The 15,425-nt window shown below is 37.6% G+C and overlaps 3 protein-coding genes across 4 annotated transcripts; all 3 read right to left on the bottom strand.

Annotated features, from left to right (window-relative positions):
* Positions 1-1,984: 1,984 nt before the first annotated feature.
* On the bottom strand, positions 1,985-3,982 carry LOC18019294 (myosin-9). The gene is made up of 4 exons (XM_006398760.2): positions 3,667-3,982; positions 3,155-3,265; positions 3,001-3,081; positions 1,985-2,331 (listed from the first exon to the last, which is right to left on the bottom strand). Exons 1-4 carry the CDS (start codon positions 3,916-3,918, stop codon positions 2,254-2,256), a joined length of 522 nt encoding a protein of 173 aa, XP_006398823.1. The 5' UTR covers positions 3,919-3,982; the 3' UTR covers positions 1,985-2,253.
* A 235-nt stretch (positions 3,983-4,217) lies between these two features.
* Positions 4,218-11,360, bottom strand: LOC18019293 (1,4-alpha-glucan-branching enzyme 2-2, chloroplastic/amyloplastic). 2 transcript variants are annotated; one of them, XM_024155805.1, is made up of 22 exons: positions 10,965-11,360; positions 10,449-10,633; positions 10,122-10,336; positions 9,865-9,963; positions 9,252-9,294; positions 8,738-8,797; positions 8,554-8,634; positions 8,101-8,217; positions 7,670-7,753; positions 7,309-7,430; positions 6,992-7,111; positions 6,766-6,895; positions 6,568-6,678; positions 6,306-6,434; positions 5,799-5,902; positions 5,565-5,709; positions 5,337-5,484; positions 5,147-5,247; positions 4,978-5,055; positions 4,751-4,906; positions 4,603-4,677; positions 4,218-4,516 (listed from the first exon to the last, which is right to left on the bottom strand). In XM_024155805.1, the coding sequence occupies exons 1-22, from the start codon at positions 11,110-11,112 to the stop codon at positions 4,409-4,411; spliced, it is 2,559 nt and encodes an 852-aa protein (XP_024011573.1). In that variant the 5' UTR covers positions 11,113-11,360; the 3' UTR covers positions 4,218-4,408. The 2 variants fall into 2 exon arrangements, with proteins under 2 accessions (XP_024011573.1, XP_006398822.1); XM_006398759.2 differs by having other exon boundaries at positions 10,449-10,606; positions 10,965-11,359.
* A 765-nt stretch (positions 11,361-12,125) lies between these two features.
* On the bottom strand, positions 12,126-15,053 carry LOC18019292 (protein kinase PVPK-1). The gene is made up of 2 exons (XM_006398756.2): positions 13,108-15,053; positions 12,126-13,028 (listed from the first exon to the last, which is right to left on the bottom strand). The coding sequence occupies exons 1-2, from the start codon at positions 15,051-15,053 to the stop codon at positions 12,179-12,181; spliced, it is 2,796 nt and encodes a 931-aa protein (XP_006398819.1). The 3' UTR covers positions 12,126-12,178.
* Positions 15,054-15,425: the final 372 nt, after the last annotated feature.

Here is a 15,425-nt window from a genome sequence, read left to right as displayed (position 1 = left end):
AACTAAAAATCATCAAATTCTTCAAACTAAAACAAGTTTTAATCTAAAAACTTTAAAAATATAAAGCAAAGAGAAATATATCTAACTTATTCTTCAAACACATCCATATATATCTACCACCTGCTCATTTTCAGACTCAAATTCAAAATCAATAGCTATATCATTTTCATCGTCGGAATCAATATCTCCTCTAGGCTCATCGTTAAAATTGAAAGTTGAAACTTAAAACAGAGCACAAACAAAGTAAACAAAGATAAAAAAGACAAATTAAGAGAATACAATATAGTTATATAATATGTACAGATAGATAAAGAGAAAATTAAACAAACTTGTAAAGTTCAGCAATAAAGAATAATGATCGCCTCTTGTAGTTTATGAAAGTGAAGTAGCAGGGAGGAACGAAGATGATTATATTAAGTTATTAACCCTAATCCACGTTTCAAATCTTGTTTTTTTCACTTTTTTCGGTAAATCGATATTGGTTTACTATCCAAAACCGTAAAATTTGACTGAAAGAAGGATAAAAATAATTAGTATGATTTGGCCGATTTTGCCGATTTGGTCTGATTTTTCTGATTTTTCTGATTTTCTCCGCCTTGGTCCGATTTTTTACTAAACCGAATTTGCTTCACTGATTTTATGAAAATTGGATCGGCTAATCCCGACTAGCCGCCTAGACAGCTACCTAGTCGCCGAGTAGACCGATTTTTTGAACACTGATATCGAGCATCACATAAGGTTTTTACAAACAATTAATAGAGAATAGTTATACGTATTCTGATAAAGCAACCAAAATGCATTAAACATGTGTCTATATTAGGCCTAGTCTATATATGTCTATATATGCACATAATATAAAGAGAGACACGGATACCTCCATATCGATAGGTTTAAAAATTGGAACGTATATAGTAAATGTGGTAATTATGATTAGCTATTGTAAATTCACGAACATTGAATATAATAATTGAGAGATGCTCATACAAGGAAACATCATTGATGATATTATGTATCACCGAACCAAATGTTTGATTATTCCATATTCCTTTGGATCCTCTATATTTGATTTTTAATAAATTTTGGTCTAATTTACAAAAAGACACACAATTTCAAATTTCGGCTCTATCGGACATTTTTGGTAGTTGAGGTCTCAAGTGTTCGTCTGCAGATTAATGTTGAACACAAATTGGAAGGAAAATATGAAACAATTTTGTTTGAAGTTTGGAAACTTTATTTCTATTACATAAAATACAATATATTTAGTTCCAGCTTTTTTTTTTTGGTTCGGTGGTAGAAAATCAAAACGTAAAACTAATGGAGTATCATATTTTCTCATTAAAATTGAAGCATTTACAAACCAATATTAGATAATAACAATACAAATTATTAAGTGTGATATTTAGAAGTTAGTTCCGATAATTAAAAATTCGTGAATTTGATAAACAACGACAATCGTCGCATTTATAGCTGTGGGCTTGCGAGGTCTTATGATGCGTGCCTTCAACATCTCAACTGAAACACCCATTCACTTTTTTCTCTGCGTCACCGACTTCATTAAAGCGATTACGCTGATGTACAAGTAACATTCCAATTTTGGCAAAAAGAAGTAACATCCTGCTCGTGGACCTATTTTTATTCATTTCCGAACCTAATACCATCGTATAAATATTCTTTACGTTCCATTAGATATTTAACATTTTTCATGTATAGACGCCGTGTCATATCCAACAATATACATGTGTTAGTTCTATATAGTTTTTTTTCCTTCTTGGTTTCAATTGGTTCTGGCTGATTATGGTCTTTAACCCTTATTTCAAATGCATTACTTTCTTAACGTGATCCTAGTATGTGTCTCTGTCCTCTAGTAACTTGATCCTTTAAACCTCATCAGTCTGATTTCACATTCATAGCTCAAATTCTCGAGTCAAAATTTTCAGTGTGGTCTTAAACATATTTGTAAAGAGATTTCAAAATGGTGATATAGCCATGCACCAAAGTGCCTAAGAACAAACATAGATCTTTACATTTATTATTACAAATTTGCGAATCACATCGATAATGTCTTGACATTGTAAATTGGATCACATTTTCTTTGCAACATTTAGTTCAAAACCATTGTTACTTTTTATTTTATTTTATATATATATATGACTAGAATGACAGAAGAACAAAGGAAATACTCTAACCGTGATTTTACCACTTATATTTGATAACTTTAAATAGCCCAATCCCAGTGACTATGCTCGTCCAACACTAAGCTTTGGTTTGATCAATGTTCTTGCTTAGCTCTTCCAGCTTCTTGAATCTCATTTTCTCGCTTTCTCCCTCCAACTGCGCACATTCATTCAAAAAGTCAAACTAACCCATTAAGTCTCGCTGTCTCAGAACCGTCACAAAAGAACACAATCAAAGTGCCATAAGTAACGCTTTAGATTTATGCAACTGTACAACTGTTTCAATGGAAGAAAAGCATGATTGTTCTTCTGGATATCTAACTTGAACAAAAAAAGCAAAATCATGAGTTGCATCTAGTTTGAAGAAACTAATTGCAAAAACAATGCAAATCACCCAAACATGGGGGTCGTGATATTGAGTCTCTATAGTCTATATTGATCTCACTGATCAAAACTTGAAACCCATTTTAGAGTCAAGAGTTCAACTTTAAAATTGCCAAACTTGGAGACTGGATTCCACAGTCAGTAAGATCACGACTTTCCCTATTGTAATAGGAGTCTTTCTTAAGTCTTGGAACAATTCTACGGGACTAATGTCTTTACCCATATGTTTAAGGTTCTAAAAGAAGGTAATGGGAAATTCGTATCCTCAAAAACAGCTAAAAACAGATTAGTTATATGGACTAAACACCAATTTCTAGGACCAAACGCACACCATCAAGATACATGTGGTATAATCAGACCAGCTATAACGTTCATTCAAACCCGACCCTTGATTGGTTTTACTTGGAAAAAGTAGAGAGAAGTGAGATCATAATGAACTAACCTCCTGTAGTTTGGTGATCAGCTCCACCTTCTCCTTGTTCTTTTCATTGAATGCTTCAAGCGCGTCCTTGTACTCAGTTTCCTGCACTTTATGAAAACAGCAGCTTAGCATCCCCGAGAAAAAGCATTTTGATTCTCAACAGAAAAACCCAAACCTTTTTCTGAACTGTATGCCCCAATGGCTTTATTTCTTTATCGAGAGAATCAATCTTTTTCCGGACTAAAGTGACTTCCTTCCTCATGGGATCAGCAAAACCTTCAAGTTCCTGATGCATTTAACCATTAAGCTTCAAAGTCACCAAACAGACATCATCCCTTCCAAATTAGGGTTTACGCTTGAGCCAGAGCATCTTTAGAAAGTGGATTTCAATTCAATGTTCTTAAACGAGTACGAAAAATCTCCACAATTCTGTAACCTAGATACTGAAAAAACCTAAAACCAGACTAAAAATCCAGCTTCTAATTTTTTTTTTTTTGTCGTCTATCCAGCTTCTAATTTAAGAACACTAAACTACTAAATCCGAAAAAGAGTTTGAATTATTCTCCCCTTTAGACTTTCTAAACCAAGAGAAGTTGATCTATTTTACACTAAAAAAGCGGAAAATCGACATCAAAAATCACTATAAAAAAAAAAAATCCAGCTGAAATAATGGATTGTAGATCAAACCTCGCGGATCAAAGCGAGACGCTTGGTCTCTCCTTCAACACGACCGAGCTGAGCTAGAACTCGTTCTCTGATCTCCATCTTCTTTTTCTCGATCTCATCTTCTTTGGCCTTGAACGCTGACAACGCTTTCACCGACAACTCCTCATCTTCCTTCTTCATTTGGCTGCTGAAGCTCATACTCTCCGATAACTCATCCCTAAGACGACGGCTCTGATCCACCGTCGCCGGCTGCGACGCCTCTGTCGGCTGCATCTTTCTTCTTCCAGAGAATCTGCTTTTTGATTTCGCCGTTTATCTGATGCGGTTTACGATGACCGTTGGATTCTTAAGCCTATAATGTAAACAAAAAGGTGTGACTTGTGACCCGGAACAGCTTTTTCTTAACCGGAACTATTCATCGAAACCAAACCAAATCAAATTAAACCAGTCTCTTCTTTTTTTTGTTTTTTTAATAAATAACTTCTTGCAATTTTTTTTAAAATTACAACTCCTTCAGTTAAGTTTCTATTAGCATCTATTCAACTGATATTAGATCTTGTGGTTATAAAAAGAAAAAAGAACTTGATTCGATCATTTAAGAACGGTAATCGTTTATTTCAAGCGCTACATTTCCGGTTAAGTGTTTTAGATATTTTTCGTTTCCAGACTTTACATTCTCGGTGGCCTTGTTCAGCGTTTCACATAATCATCTCAATCTATTGAAGGAAAAACACTTTTTTTCTCATACTTTCTCTTCTCTTATTTACGATTCTGAGCCCAAATTCTCGTGGTTTGCTAAAGCATAAACCACGGCGGTTCTACATGGTGCATAGACCATGAACGAGCAAGGCCGTCCGTCGTATGAGCCATCCTGCATTGGCATGATTTGGTATAAGAGATTGGAAAAACCGCAATAAATGTAAGCTTTAAATATAAATGGTTTCGACTTTCTCTTACAAATGTGAAATACTCTGCCTTGCGATCGAGCCTACTGAATCCACCAAACAGAGGATCGTCCGAGTCCAATGCAATCTGGAATGTGAAAAATCGTAGAAAAGAGATCAGATTCTATTTTCACCATCAAACTAGAGTTAGATATGTATACCTTGTATTTCCCGGGCTTGGAGCAACCAATGCGGTAATCGAAGTAGCTGCTGGTCCAGTGGAAGTTGAAGACGAAGACCAGATCACCTCTTTCGAATACGATTACTCTATCCCCTTCGTCTTTTCGTGATATGAATTGATGCTCCGAAGTCATAAACTGCTTTAAATGTAAACTCAGAATTAAGCTAATGCATTTTCGACAAAGGTTTTAACAAGATGGAGACTTACACCGTATTGCTCTTCAAGATGTTGCATTGCCTGATCAAATTCTTGCAGTCCGTGGTACCTGAGATAATCCGCATCTCCCTATACATGAATATTCTGAATCAGAACACAGCAAAAGCATATATAGCTTGAGATATCTATGTCGTGCTTAAACCAAATTACAAGAACTTACAAGATCAAATCTGCGCCGGCATTTGTCATAACTGAAATTGTTCCCAGGAATCACGCTACCATCAGAAAGACGCTGCTCGCCTCTGGGAAAATCAATCCATTCTGAAAATTGCAGGATAAGATGAAGAAATGTAGTCTCGAAACCCTTTCCGTATAGTGTAGGTAAGTGAGCATAAGCTTTAATAGTGTACCTGGATGTCCGAATTCGTTCCCCATAAAATTTAAGTACCCTTCACCGCCTAATCCCATAGTTATAAGCCTAATCATTTTATGCAAAGCTATTCCTCTATCAATTAGAGGAGTTGATGGTCTGTCTAACGCCATGAAATCATACATATCCTGGAAACAAACAAACACCATTCACTTCACTTGTAAAGGGTTAGTTAAATGGATATAGACAACTATAATGGCGTCTATACCTTGTCCATTAACCAGAAGGCAATTGTTTTATCACCAACAAGAGCTTGGTCGTGACTTTCAGCATAGGCAATACACTTCTCTGACCACCTTCTGTTTGTGAGCGTGTAAGTGATGTCGCCCATTTTCCAGTCCTCATCTCGCTTTCTTCACAAGGAGGAGAGTAAGACGGACTCATTTCACCAAAGATCGATTAAAGCAGCTGCAAATGTAGAAAAAAGGCAGAAGAAGCTCACTTGAGAATTTCTATCCACTTATCAGCTATGGCCATGTGTAAACGGTAGTCAAATCCAACGCCACCATCTTGGACAGGAATGCAAAATGTTGGCATACCACTAACCTGAATCGAAACGATCTTGTAAGCATAGAACACAAAATAGCTCATAACCGAGAATATTTACCAACTTTGACTTTTTACTTTTTAGTTGACATTGATTTAGCTATCATACGTATACATTATGTCTCTGTAGAGCCCATTTTATTTTGCAGAAAGATCTTTCGTCTGTTACTTCTTTTTTTTTGTTTTCTTTTTGTTTTTTCTCAGAGGTCTCACTAAGAGCGTAAGAATTTAACAGAGTATATATTAGCATGGCCAGTTTTGTTTTCCTTTTTTGCGGTGAAAGTCATATGAGAACTCGAAAAGATATGAGCAAATTTTTTACTTGTCTTGTTAGGAATTATCAAGGGTTACGACACTTTTTCAAAAATTATATCAGATCGGTGAGGCATTAAAAAAAACTTACATCTTCACCAACAGTAACCGCTTCAGGGTAGAGCCCATGAATCATATCATTTACCAGCATCAGATAAGTCACAGCATCCACATCAGTTTCCAATCCAAAGTACTCAGTGTAATTTCCAGTAAATCCAACCTATCCAAACCCATGAAAATAGAAGGCCAAGAAACCAATGTCAGGCAAGCGTAAAATGCTGGATAGGAACATGAAAAAAACGCAAATAGTTTCTACAGAGGTTAGCCATCCATTGTCGAAAAGGTTCAAGTACCGAGAGTCCATGATGAGTATACATCATTGAGGTAACGCCATCAAATCGAAATCCATCAAATTTGTATTCTTCTAGCCACCACCGTGCATTTGAAAGAAGATATCGAAGTACCTGTTTAGAAAAGTGAATGTTGACAAAAAGTGCTCAAGGATGTATGTTCATAAAATTTTGATTAAAATCCGGGAAGAAGTTACATACCTCCCAGCTCCCATAATTGAAAAGACGTGAGTCCCACATCCAATGGTAACCCCGAGGACCAGAGTGGAAGTAGTGAGCATCAGTTCCATCAAACATGTTCAGTCCATCCAACGTATTTTTGGAAGCATGGCTGCCGAGTTTATAGTCACAATATTAAATAACTTGTAAATAGCTGATGCTCACTATGACCGATCTGATGGTTTGCTTTCATGAAAACTTTTACTACCTATGAACGATATCCATCAGAACGAGCAGGCCGAACTCATGAGCTCTATCTATCAGTGATTTTAGTTCCTCTGGGGTCCCACAACGGCTGCTAGGGGCAAAAAAGTTTGTGACATGGTACCTGAATTCATAATAGAAACAGCAACTTTAATCAGTAAGAAAAGAAAGAAAAAAAGAATTGAGATCACTATACAGCTATACTACTAGCTGCCTGTGAAATAGCATTATGGCACAAAAGACGTAAGTTTTTGCAGCTATAATTTAATTGCCAGCAAATATCTAGGATTCTACTAGAGCTCAAGAAGGTAAGAAGAATACCCAAAACTGGCATAATATGAATGTTCTTGTATAGCCATGATTTGAACAGCATTATAGCCAAGGCGTTTGATGCGTGGAAGCACATCATCTCTGAAGTTAGCATAAGTATTGATCATTGGTTCCTGTATTACAAGTATACTCATCACTCACATGATATAGAACAAAATTCCAGAAATTGGAGTTGTTCAAAAACCATCATCGCTGTGAAAAATATCCTACTTTTGTGTAATTCTTAATCAACGTCGTAATAGTCAATAGCCATACTGAACAAATAGATCTTATTGATACTTTATAATGAAATTTGGTACACAGCTGTTTAGGACCAAAACATAATTATTTAAGAGAAGAGGGAGACACACACCGTGCTACTCATGCCAACATGTGCCTCATAAATCCTCAATGACTTGGGTCTCTTTGGTTGAGGATGTTTGAATACATACTTCTCCTGAATCAGATAATTTAGAGTCGTTACGAGGCAACAAAATTATCTGTTGATGTTTATAAGAACACCACCAAAATCATCTGCTGAAGTGAATAGGAACACCAACGACAAATTGTAAGCATACATTAAATTGGTTGTAGCAGATGCTCGTTCATATCATAAAGAGGAATAGAACTGAATTTGTTGGTTAAATAAACAACCATCTGTGTTTGGAATCATTTAAGAAAGCAACCTGAGTTTTGCCTGACAGTACCAACTTATCTATATATCTGAATTTCCAATAACTTCAGGCTAGTACTGGCTCTATCGCTTTCCACAAGATAATTATTCAAAGGACTACAGAATCTTACCTCTTGTGGAGGATCATAGTATATTCCATTGAATGGGATTTCACCTGGAGCTTGCACCGAGAACTTGATCCAAGCAGGAATTGAGTCTTTAATGCCAGATGGTGTATCCATACGAATCTGGAGTTTTGTATATCAGAAATCACTTCATCGTCATTACATAATCTTCTCAGAAACTTCCAGACCAATATGTATCGACTAGTTGTGATTTTATTCATATACACATGACAAGCAGAACATATTTAGTAAGGCAATGTCAATGCACTCTCAATGCATTCCATACTGATCAGAATAACCAAAGCGTTCACCCTTTTCTATATCTGATGTTGGATATTTTTAAAAATACGCAACACAAAAACATCCCTACTAAAAGTGAGACCATCCTTTTTAAAAGAAAAAAACATGCAACAGTTGATGAAGACAGAAAATGAATAAATGAAGCGAGTTGTTAGTTACCTTTACACGTGAGCCATGGGGAATTGCAGGCGAACCATCAGTGTTGTTGGGCAAAAAGATCTCCCAAACACCAAATTCATTCTGTAAAAGATTCGATGAGATAATCATCGATCCGAATTCACTATATTTTATATGAATTTTACAATTTAAAAGAAATTTAATCAAATTAGTCAATATGCCATACCCGAGTCATGATATCAGCATTAGGATTCCAGTTGTTAAAGTCCCCTATAAGTGATGCAGACTGAGATATGCGAGGACAGAAGTTTAGAAAAAACAACCAAAGTAGTTATAAAATACTCAATAGCATAAGAAAACACATGCAATCGAGAAGTACAAGTTGCCATAGAGATACGACTAACATGCTAAACCTCCTCGAATCAGTTTTGAATCAGAAAACCTAAATAGGTGCCGCCTTTTCATAATTCTACATAATATACAATGAGAAACAGGTAATTTAAACCACCTTCTCCTCTTCAGTATTATCGTCTAATCAGTCCTCAGATTTTCGAAGGTCTGGCAGCAAGATTTAATCCTCACATGACCAGCCATAGCGTTTCTATCACACAGACTATAGGACAATACCAACCCTTGTTCTATGACTAATATTTTTCTTTGTTGGCGGAGATACAAATGCAAGAATTATTTCTACACTCTTGAATGAAGAAATTAGTAAAAAAAAACTAAAAGAAACAAACCTTAGCTCCAGGCGCCCATTCTCTATAAGTTATACCAGCATCACTGAAATTGAAAATAAAAACAATTAGAATCATGTTATGTGGCATTAACATAATGCCAAAAATCTCTAATAGCTTCAAGAAAGAGACAGATCTTATAAACTCGACTTTACTTCGAAATTAGAGAGGGAGGGTGGGCGAAGCTGAGATTAATGATAAATTAGTGTCTCATGCATAATAGCATCACATAGGACTACTTACTAATATTTTGGGTGTTCAACCTTTCAGTCTGTAAATGATGAAGACTTTGCTTAAGTGTGGAACTGAAAATTTTAAGCAAACAAAATCAAGAACACTCTGTCTAGACTAACCGGTATAAACACCCATTTCCACTCTGCCAAAATCAACATTTTTTTTTACTATAAATAGTTATGGATATCAGAAACGATAATTCAATGTACAGAACATTTGATGAGTTGCAAAATGTGATCAAAATGAAACTCGGCTAAAAATCATTTCAAATCCAAAATATGGCCAAAAAAAAAATCTAATGACTCCTTCGTCATTGATGCAACACATCCAGCCTAAAACTTGAAAATTTACTTAAGAGCTATTGATGGTAGCAAGCAGTTACCTGCGCGAAAAGCCTAACTTTTCATAGCCACGAGAGAATGCCTCCAGACCACCTTCATACTTGTCTATTTCCTCACGCAATCTTCTATACTGTCCATAACTGTAGCAAACAAAAATGCAGGACTTGAGAGATATAAAGAGGAACAACAACATCTGACATTTCTATAAACTTCTACATCAAATGTACAAGTCGTCTTAATTCGATAGCAGGTATAGTACAATGAAAACTGGAAGCACGTCGGACAAAACATTTTTTACCGGTAATCAAGATGGTCTCTGTAACTCCGCAACATGGGGTCTATCTCATATATTCCCTGCCCATCACCGGGTGGTGGAACTGTCCTTGGTCTCACCTCTTTCTCCTTGACAAATTTCTCACTACTGTAAGCTCTACTCGCTTCAAAAACAGACGTTTGGTCTTCTGTACTTAGTGCCCCATTCTCTTCCATTGTTTGACTTGCTAGATTTAATATCTACAAAAGGAAAGTTTCTGGGTTCATGTTGAAATATCTAAATATTCGTAATGCAATAAAGTTTCAATATATAACTCACAGATCAAAGAGCACAGATTGACAAGATATCCACCTGTGATTCTTCTGAAAAGCTGCTGGGACCTTGTAGCTCATCAGTGACCAATGAAGCACCATCATCAAGATTATCAGGTACTAAGACTTTCTTTGACGCAGAGATAGTTTGTGACTTAGAATCAAACTCGGCAGATTGATTCCCAGCAAAGATCTTCCCTACAGACATGGATCTAATCAAGGTATCTGGACAACGAAGGCCAAAAGCAGCAACTATGTTTGCTTCAAAACAAATGAATAAACCACATTTCCGATCTAAAAATGTTTCTGTTTCTACTCAATTTGTTCATAGCAATCATCTTCCTAACCTAATTCAGAAACTAAACATAGGAAGCCTGATTAGCAATTTAGCAGTTGATCTCTCGCTCTTAGTGTAGGTTAATTAGAACATTTCCACACTAATTACAGTAGATAAGGCTAGTCCAGATCACGAATTTCGGTAATGATCCTATAAAATCAATTATAACACTCAGTACAGCAATGGCGTCTTAGAGGGAGGAGAGGGAAAGAAGCTTACGAGTGAGAGGGCGCTTCTTCAGGAAGAAAGAGTTTCCATTAAAGCCGGTGTTGAGAGGTCGCGCAGAGGAAGAAGAAGAAGACAGGGGAAGAGGGAAGCGTGAGACGACAACACCAGGAGTCACAGATACTCCATGAACAACCACCATATCCCCTCACCTTCTTCGCTTTCTCCGGCGATTCCTAGAGAGAGAAAACGCCTAAATTCGGAAGAGAGAGAGTAAGAGAGCAGAGATCTGGAAGAAGAGAAGAAGAAAAATCTGGAAGAAACGAAGGAAATCGAATGAGTGGCGGGTTAGCTAAATTTTTTGTTTGTTTGTATGATTTTTTTGCTAATTTTGTGATTGCGAAACGAACGAAGCGCTTGCTTGAAGATCAATGTGGGTGGGGTCCAATTTCACAATTCCCCATCGTCCATTTCACTTTTCTTCGTCCAAACCTTTCCTTTTTATTTACCCTATTTTATAAACTATGATTATTAATACAATTTGTATATTTAACGGTCCAAAAAATTTCATGAACAAATCTCGTGTCACGAATCCATCGCGAAGCAATCATATGTTTACCACGTGATATTTCACACACCTCTTTTTAGCGAGACAAATGCATGTACCTTTACATTCACGAGATATGGCTGTCGTTGGTTTATCATAGAATAATATTTTACTCTAGATCGAAAATTACTCTCAGGTCTCAACTTCAGTTAAAAATCTATCAATCAGGTATATTAGTTTTTGTATTTGCACTAGTGCATAGTTTAGACTCCAAGCGGCAAGCGCTTTGGAATATTTCGATTCTCACTAATTTCAAGGGAAATCCATCAATGGCAAAACCTGTTATAACGAGGGGTCATAAAAAAAAACGAGGGTATTGGTCTGAGATTCAGATCGACACAAGAAGGTTCCAATGAATTAAGAGCTTCCTCTTGTTAGTAAAGATGTACTTGAAGTCGGTTTATAAAAAGATGGCATATTGTATTTTAGGTGACTATTCATAATCAATATCATTCTTAGTAAACCCTAGTTTGTTAAAGAAATAAGTATATCAATCAATATCCATATTTATTTCTGAAAAATTTCTACTGAAAAAAAATATTTAAAACCAAAAAATAAAATTTCGTTTTAACATATAAGAAACAAAATTCAATCAAGGAAAAGTTCTATGAAAAGTTTAAATATTACGTAAGCTCCTTCAACTCTGTCTTTATCTTGTCCTCTAGAATAACTCAAACTCAAGGTGTTCCCCAACTGCCTTGCAATCCAAGTAATTGCTTTTCCCTTCATGATTCGGAACTCCATAGTCATAAAAATCCGGAAGCTCAGGCGGGATCGCACACCGGATCAAAGCCCAGTTCAAGCCTTCAAAGAACGCGTGCCGTTTTATCTCCGCCGCTCCTTTCTCTGTCCCTAACCGGTTCTCAGGTTCCTTGACCAACAAGCCTCTTATTAGATCCTTAGCTTGAAAACTCACATTAGGGTTATCAGGAAACTTCAAGCTCTGAAGCACCACATTAGCTATAGTCTCTTCATTAGTAGCTCCTTTGAAAGGAGTTTTCCCGTAGAGTAACTCATATAGAAAGATCCCAAACGTCCACCAGTCAACGGCTGCACCGTGGCCTTCGCCTTTGATGATCTCGGGAGCGAGATACTCGTGTGTCCCGACAAAAGAGTTTGATCTCGCATCCGTTGGTTCCGCCACTAGCTGAGGCAATGATTTGAACCGAGCGATTAGGTCGGATTTCTTGAGTTTCTTCATCATTACGCGGTGTTGTTTGGCTTTTTTCTTGTTTCCCGATCCACGAGAGAGTTTAGGGCGGAAACACGATGGCTCGATGCAGTTAGATCCAGTGCGGCTACCAGAAGAGAGTCTCATCGCATCCCCGTGAAGCGGAGAGGACGAGTTTAGAAGCGTTGGACTCACGGTACACCTTAAGGAGAGATCGAAATCTGTCACCATAATGTGTCCATCATCACGTACCAAAATGTTCTCAGGCTTCAAATCACGGTATATAACCCCCAGCATATGCAGATACTCCAATGCGAGAAGCACCTCCGCTACATAGAACCTGTTAAAAGAAAGGATTAGGATTCAAATCACAAAATCATAATATCACGTAAAAGTTAATCGTAAGAAACAGAGTATACCTAGCTGCTGGCTCGGGAAACCACCTCCCGGGCTGCTTCTGCCTTAAGACATGTAAATCGCCTCCTGGACAACATTCCATTACCAAACACGATAAGTTATCCGAAGTGAAGTGAGCGTATAACGTTGGAAGAAACGGGTGATCAAGCATTTTGAGAATGTCTTTCTCGGTTTGAGCCCTCGACATTTTGTTCCTTCTCTCCAAAAACTCATTATCCATCACTTTTATAGCGAACAAGCAATTTGTTCCTGTGAGCTCAGCGAGATAAACCGTTCCTATATCTCCGCAACCGAGCTTCTTCAGAAGATTGAAATGCCTAAGACCCAATGAACCGAGCCCGTGCTGTGCCCTTATATGCTGAATAGCTTCCCATCTCACATCTTTAGACATATGAGGTCTGTTTCCAAAGCTAGACCTTGTCATGATGTTATTGCTCTGTTCTTGTTCTTCCTCACTGATACTCGTGCTTGAGCTGTTGTATCCTATACCTTCCTCACCTTTGTTTTCGATTTCCGAGTTCTCGTTGACATCTTCAACAGCTGCTCTGTCTAAGCTGAGTTTCTTTGGAGGACTATCTGGATTCATTACAACCGATTTCTCACTGAAAGAACCAATCTCCATACTCTGTTCTGACATAAAGACAGAATCTTTCTGATCAACTTCTTTGCCGGATAGAGTATCTTCCTCAGTGATCTCATTGTTTCTGTACTCATGAACACCTTCCATGTTCTTATTACAGAATGGATCTCTTGGAGAAACCGTGGAGGTCTCTGGATTCATCAAATCCACAGAGCTTCTTATCTTATCAAGTTTAGTCTCTGCACTGGCACTTATCTCATGAGAGCTCTCATAGCTTGAGCTGGAGAAATCAGAAGCCAATTCATCTAAAAAACCTTCTTTAACACTCTGATTTGGCTCAACATCTGCTGCCACCGGTGTATCTTTAGTGGTCTCTTCTTTAGCTGGAGCGTTCTTCAAAGCGAAATGGCATCTATGGCAAAGAAGTTCCTTTGCAATGGGGTCATAGAAGCCATCTACTTCATCATACACATTTGCAGCCTTCTTCTTTACGGAACCTTTGCTCCTTAGCGCCGGTTTAGCTCCCCCACCACCACGTGGAATGGTTCTGGTCAACTTAGCCACTCTCTTGCCGTTAACAATGGTGGAGTTGGGTGTATTAGCATACAACAACCTCACTTTTCTAACAGATTTCAGTCCAACCACTGTCTTACTGTTCCCTGATCCTGGCGATGATGAACCAAAGCTCCTCCTACCCAATTCTTGGTCGTCAAGAGACAAGTTCTTGTCTTTCTTTAGCATCGTCATCTCATCACAATACCGCTTAGAGTTTTGGCTCGCAGAATGTATCTTAAGAAGACGAAGCTGCTGCGATATACTCTCTGTTGAACTGCTTTGAGCTTCGTCGAGTAACTCGACAAGAACCGCTTTTCCTTCTTCACCAGCTCCACTTCCTGGTTCAACCAAAACCGAACCATAAACCGAGCCTCCGGTACTAGTCTTAGGAGTCCGTTTGCTAGCTGCCGTTTCAGATGCCTTAGTGACGCATAAATCTCTCAGAGCCTGTTTTAACGTTGCTGGTTCCGCATTTCTCTTGCTAGGCGATCGTGGTCCACCGAGATTCGCGGGACTTTTCAGAGCGTTCCTTGGTAAAGAACTGTTGTTTCTACTGCTACTGCTTGCACCAACTTGGTAAGAAGGAATCATTCCGGATGTTCGAATACTTATAGACTCGAAAAGTTGGTTGATATCATCTTCTAGTGAACCTCTGTAACCTAATTTTAGTACCGGTCGCTCCAGGTCCTTGTCGTCAACAATGCTTGATCCAGAATGTGGAATATTTGTTGTTGATCTCGTGGAGTAAACAATCGAGTTTTGGCGGTCTTCTTTCTCTTCAACGATTTCACACTTTCCAGCAAATGAACCCATAACCTTATAAAGCTCAGTCACACAGCATCTTAGTAACCGCGAAAATGCGAGTAATCTAATCCGGTATATACATCTTTTTTTGATCCAAAACACACCTGAAATTTATCTTCACAGATCAGATAAAAAAGGTTTAGAAAAACACTACTTGAAAAAAGATTCTCCATTTTTTGTTATTAAAGAATAGATCAAAACTCTGTATGATGAAGTTCCAAATCTACAGAGAACACAAAATCATAACAGAACAGAACAGAACAGTTTGAAAAAATAAAATCAGCAGTTTAACTTAAAAATAGATTTGGATCAATGACTGAGGAACATTACAGACCAGCTTAACCTATGAAACAGTCACATATCTCGAGAATCTGGTTCCAC

Source organism: Eutrema salsugineum, unplaced genomic scaffold (genome assembly GCF_000478725.1).
Source record: "Eutrema salsugineum unplaced genomic scaffold, Eutsalg1_0 scaffold_2, whole genome shotgun sequence".
Classification (NCBI taxonomy): Eukaryota; Viridiplantae; Streptophyta; class Magnoliopsida; order Brassicales; family Brassicaceae; genus Eutrema; species Eutrema salsugineum.
Note: the sequence above shows the minus strand (reverse complement) of the source record. Positions and strands in the feature narration are given on the sequence as shown.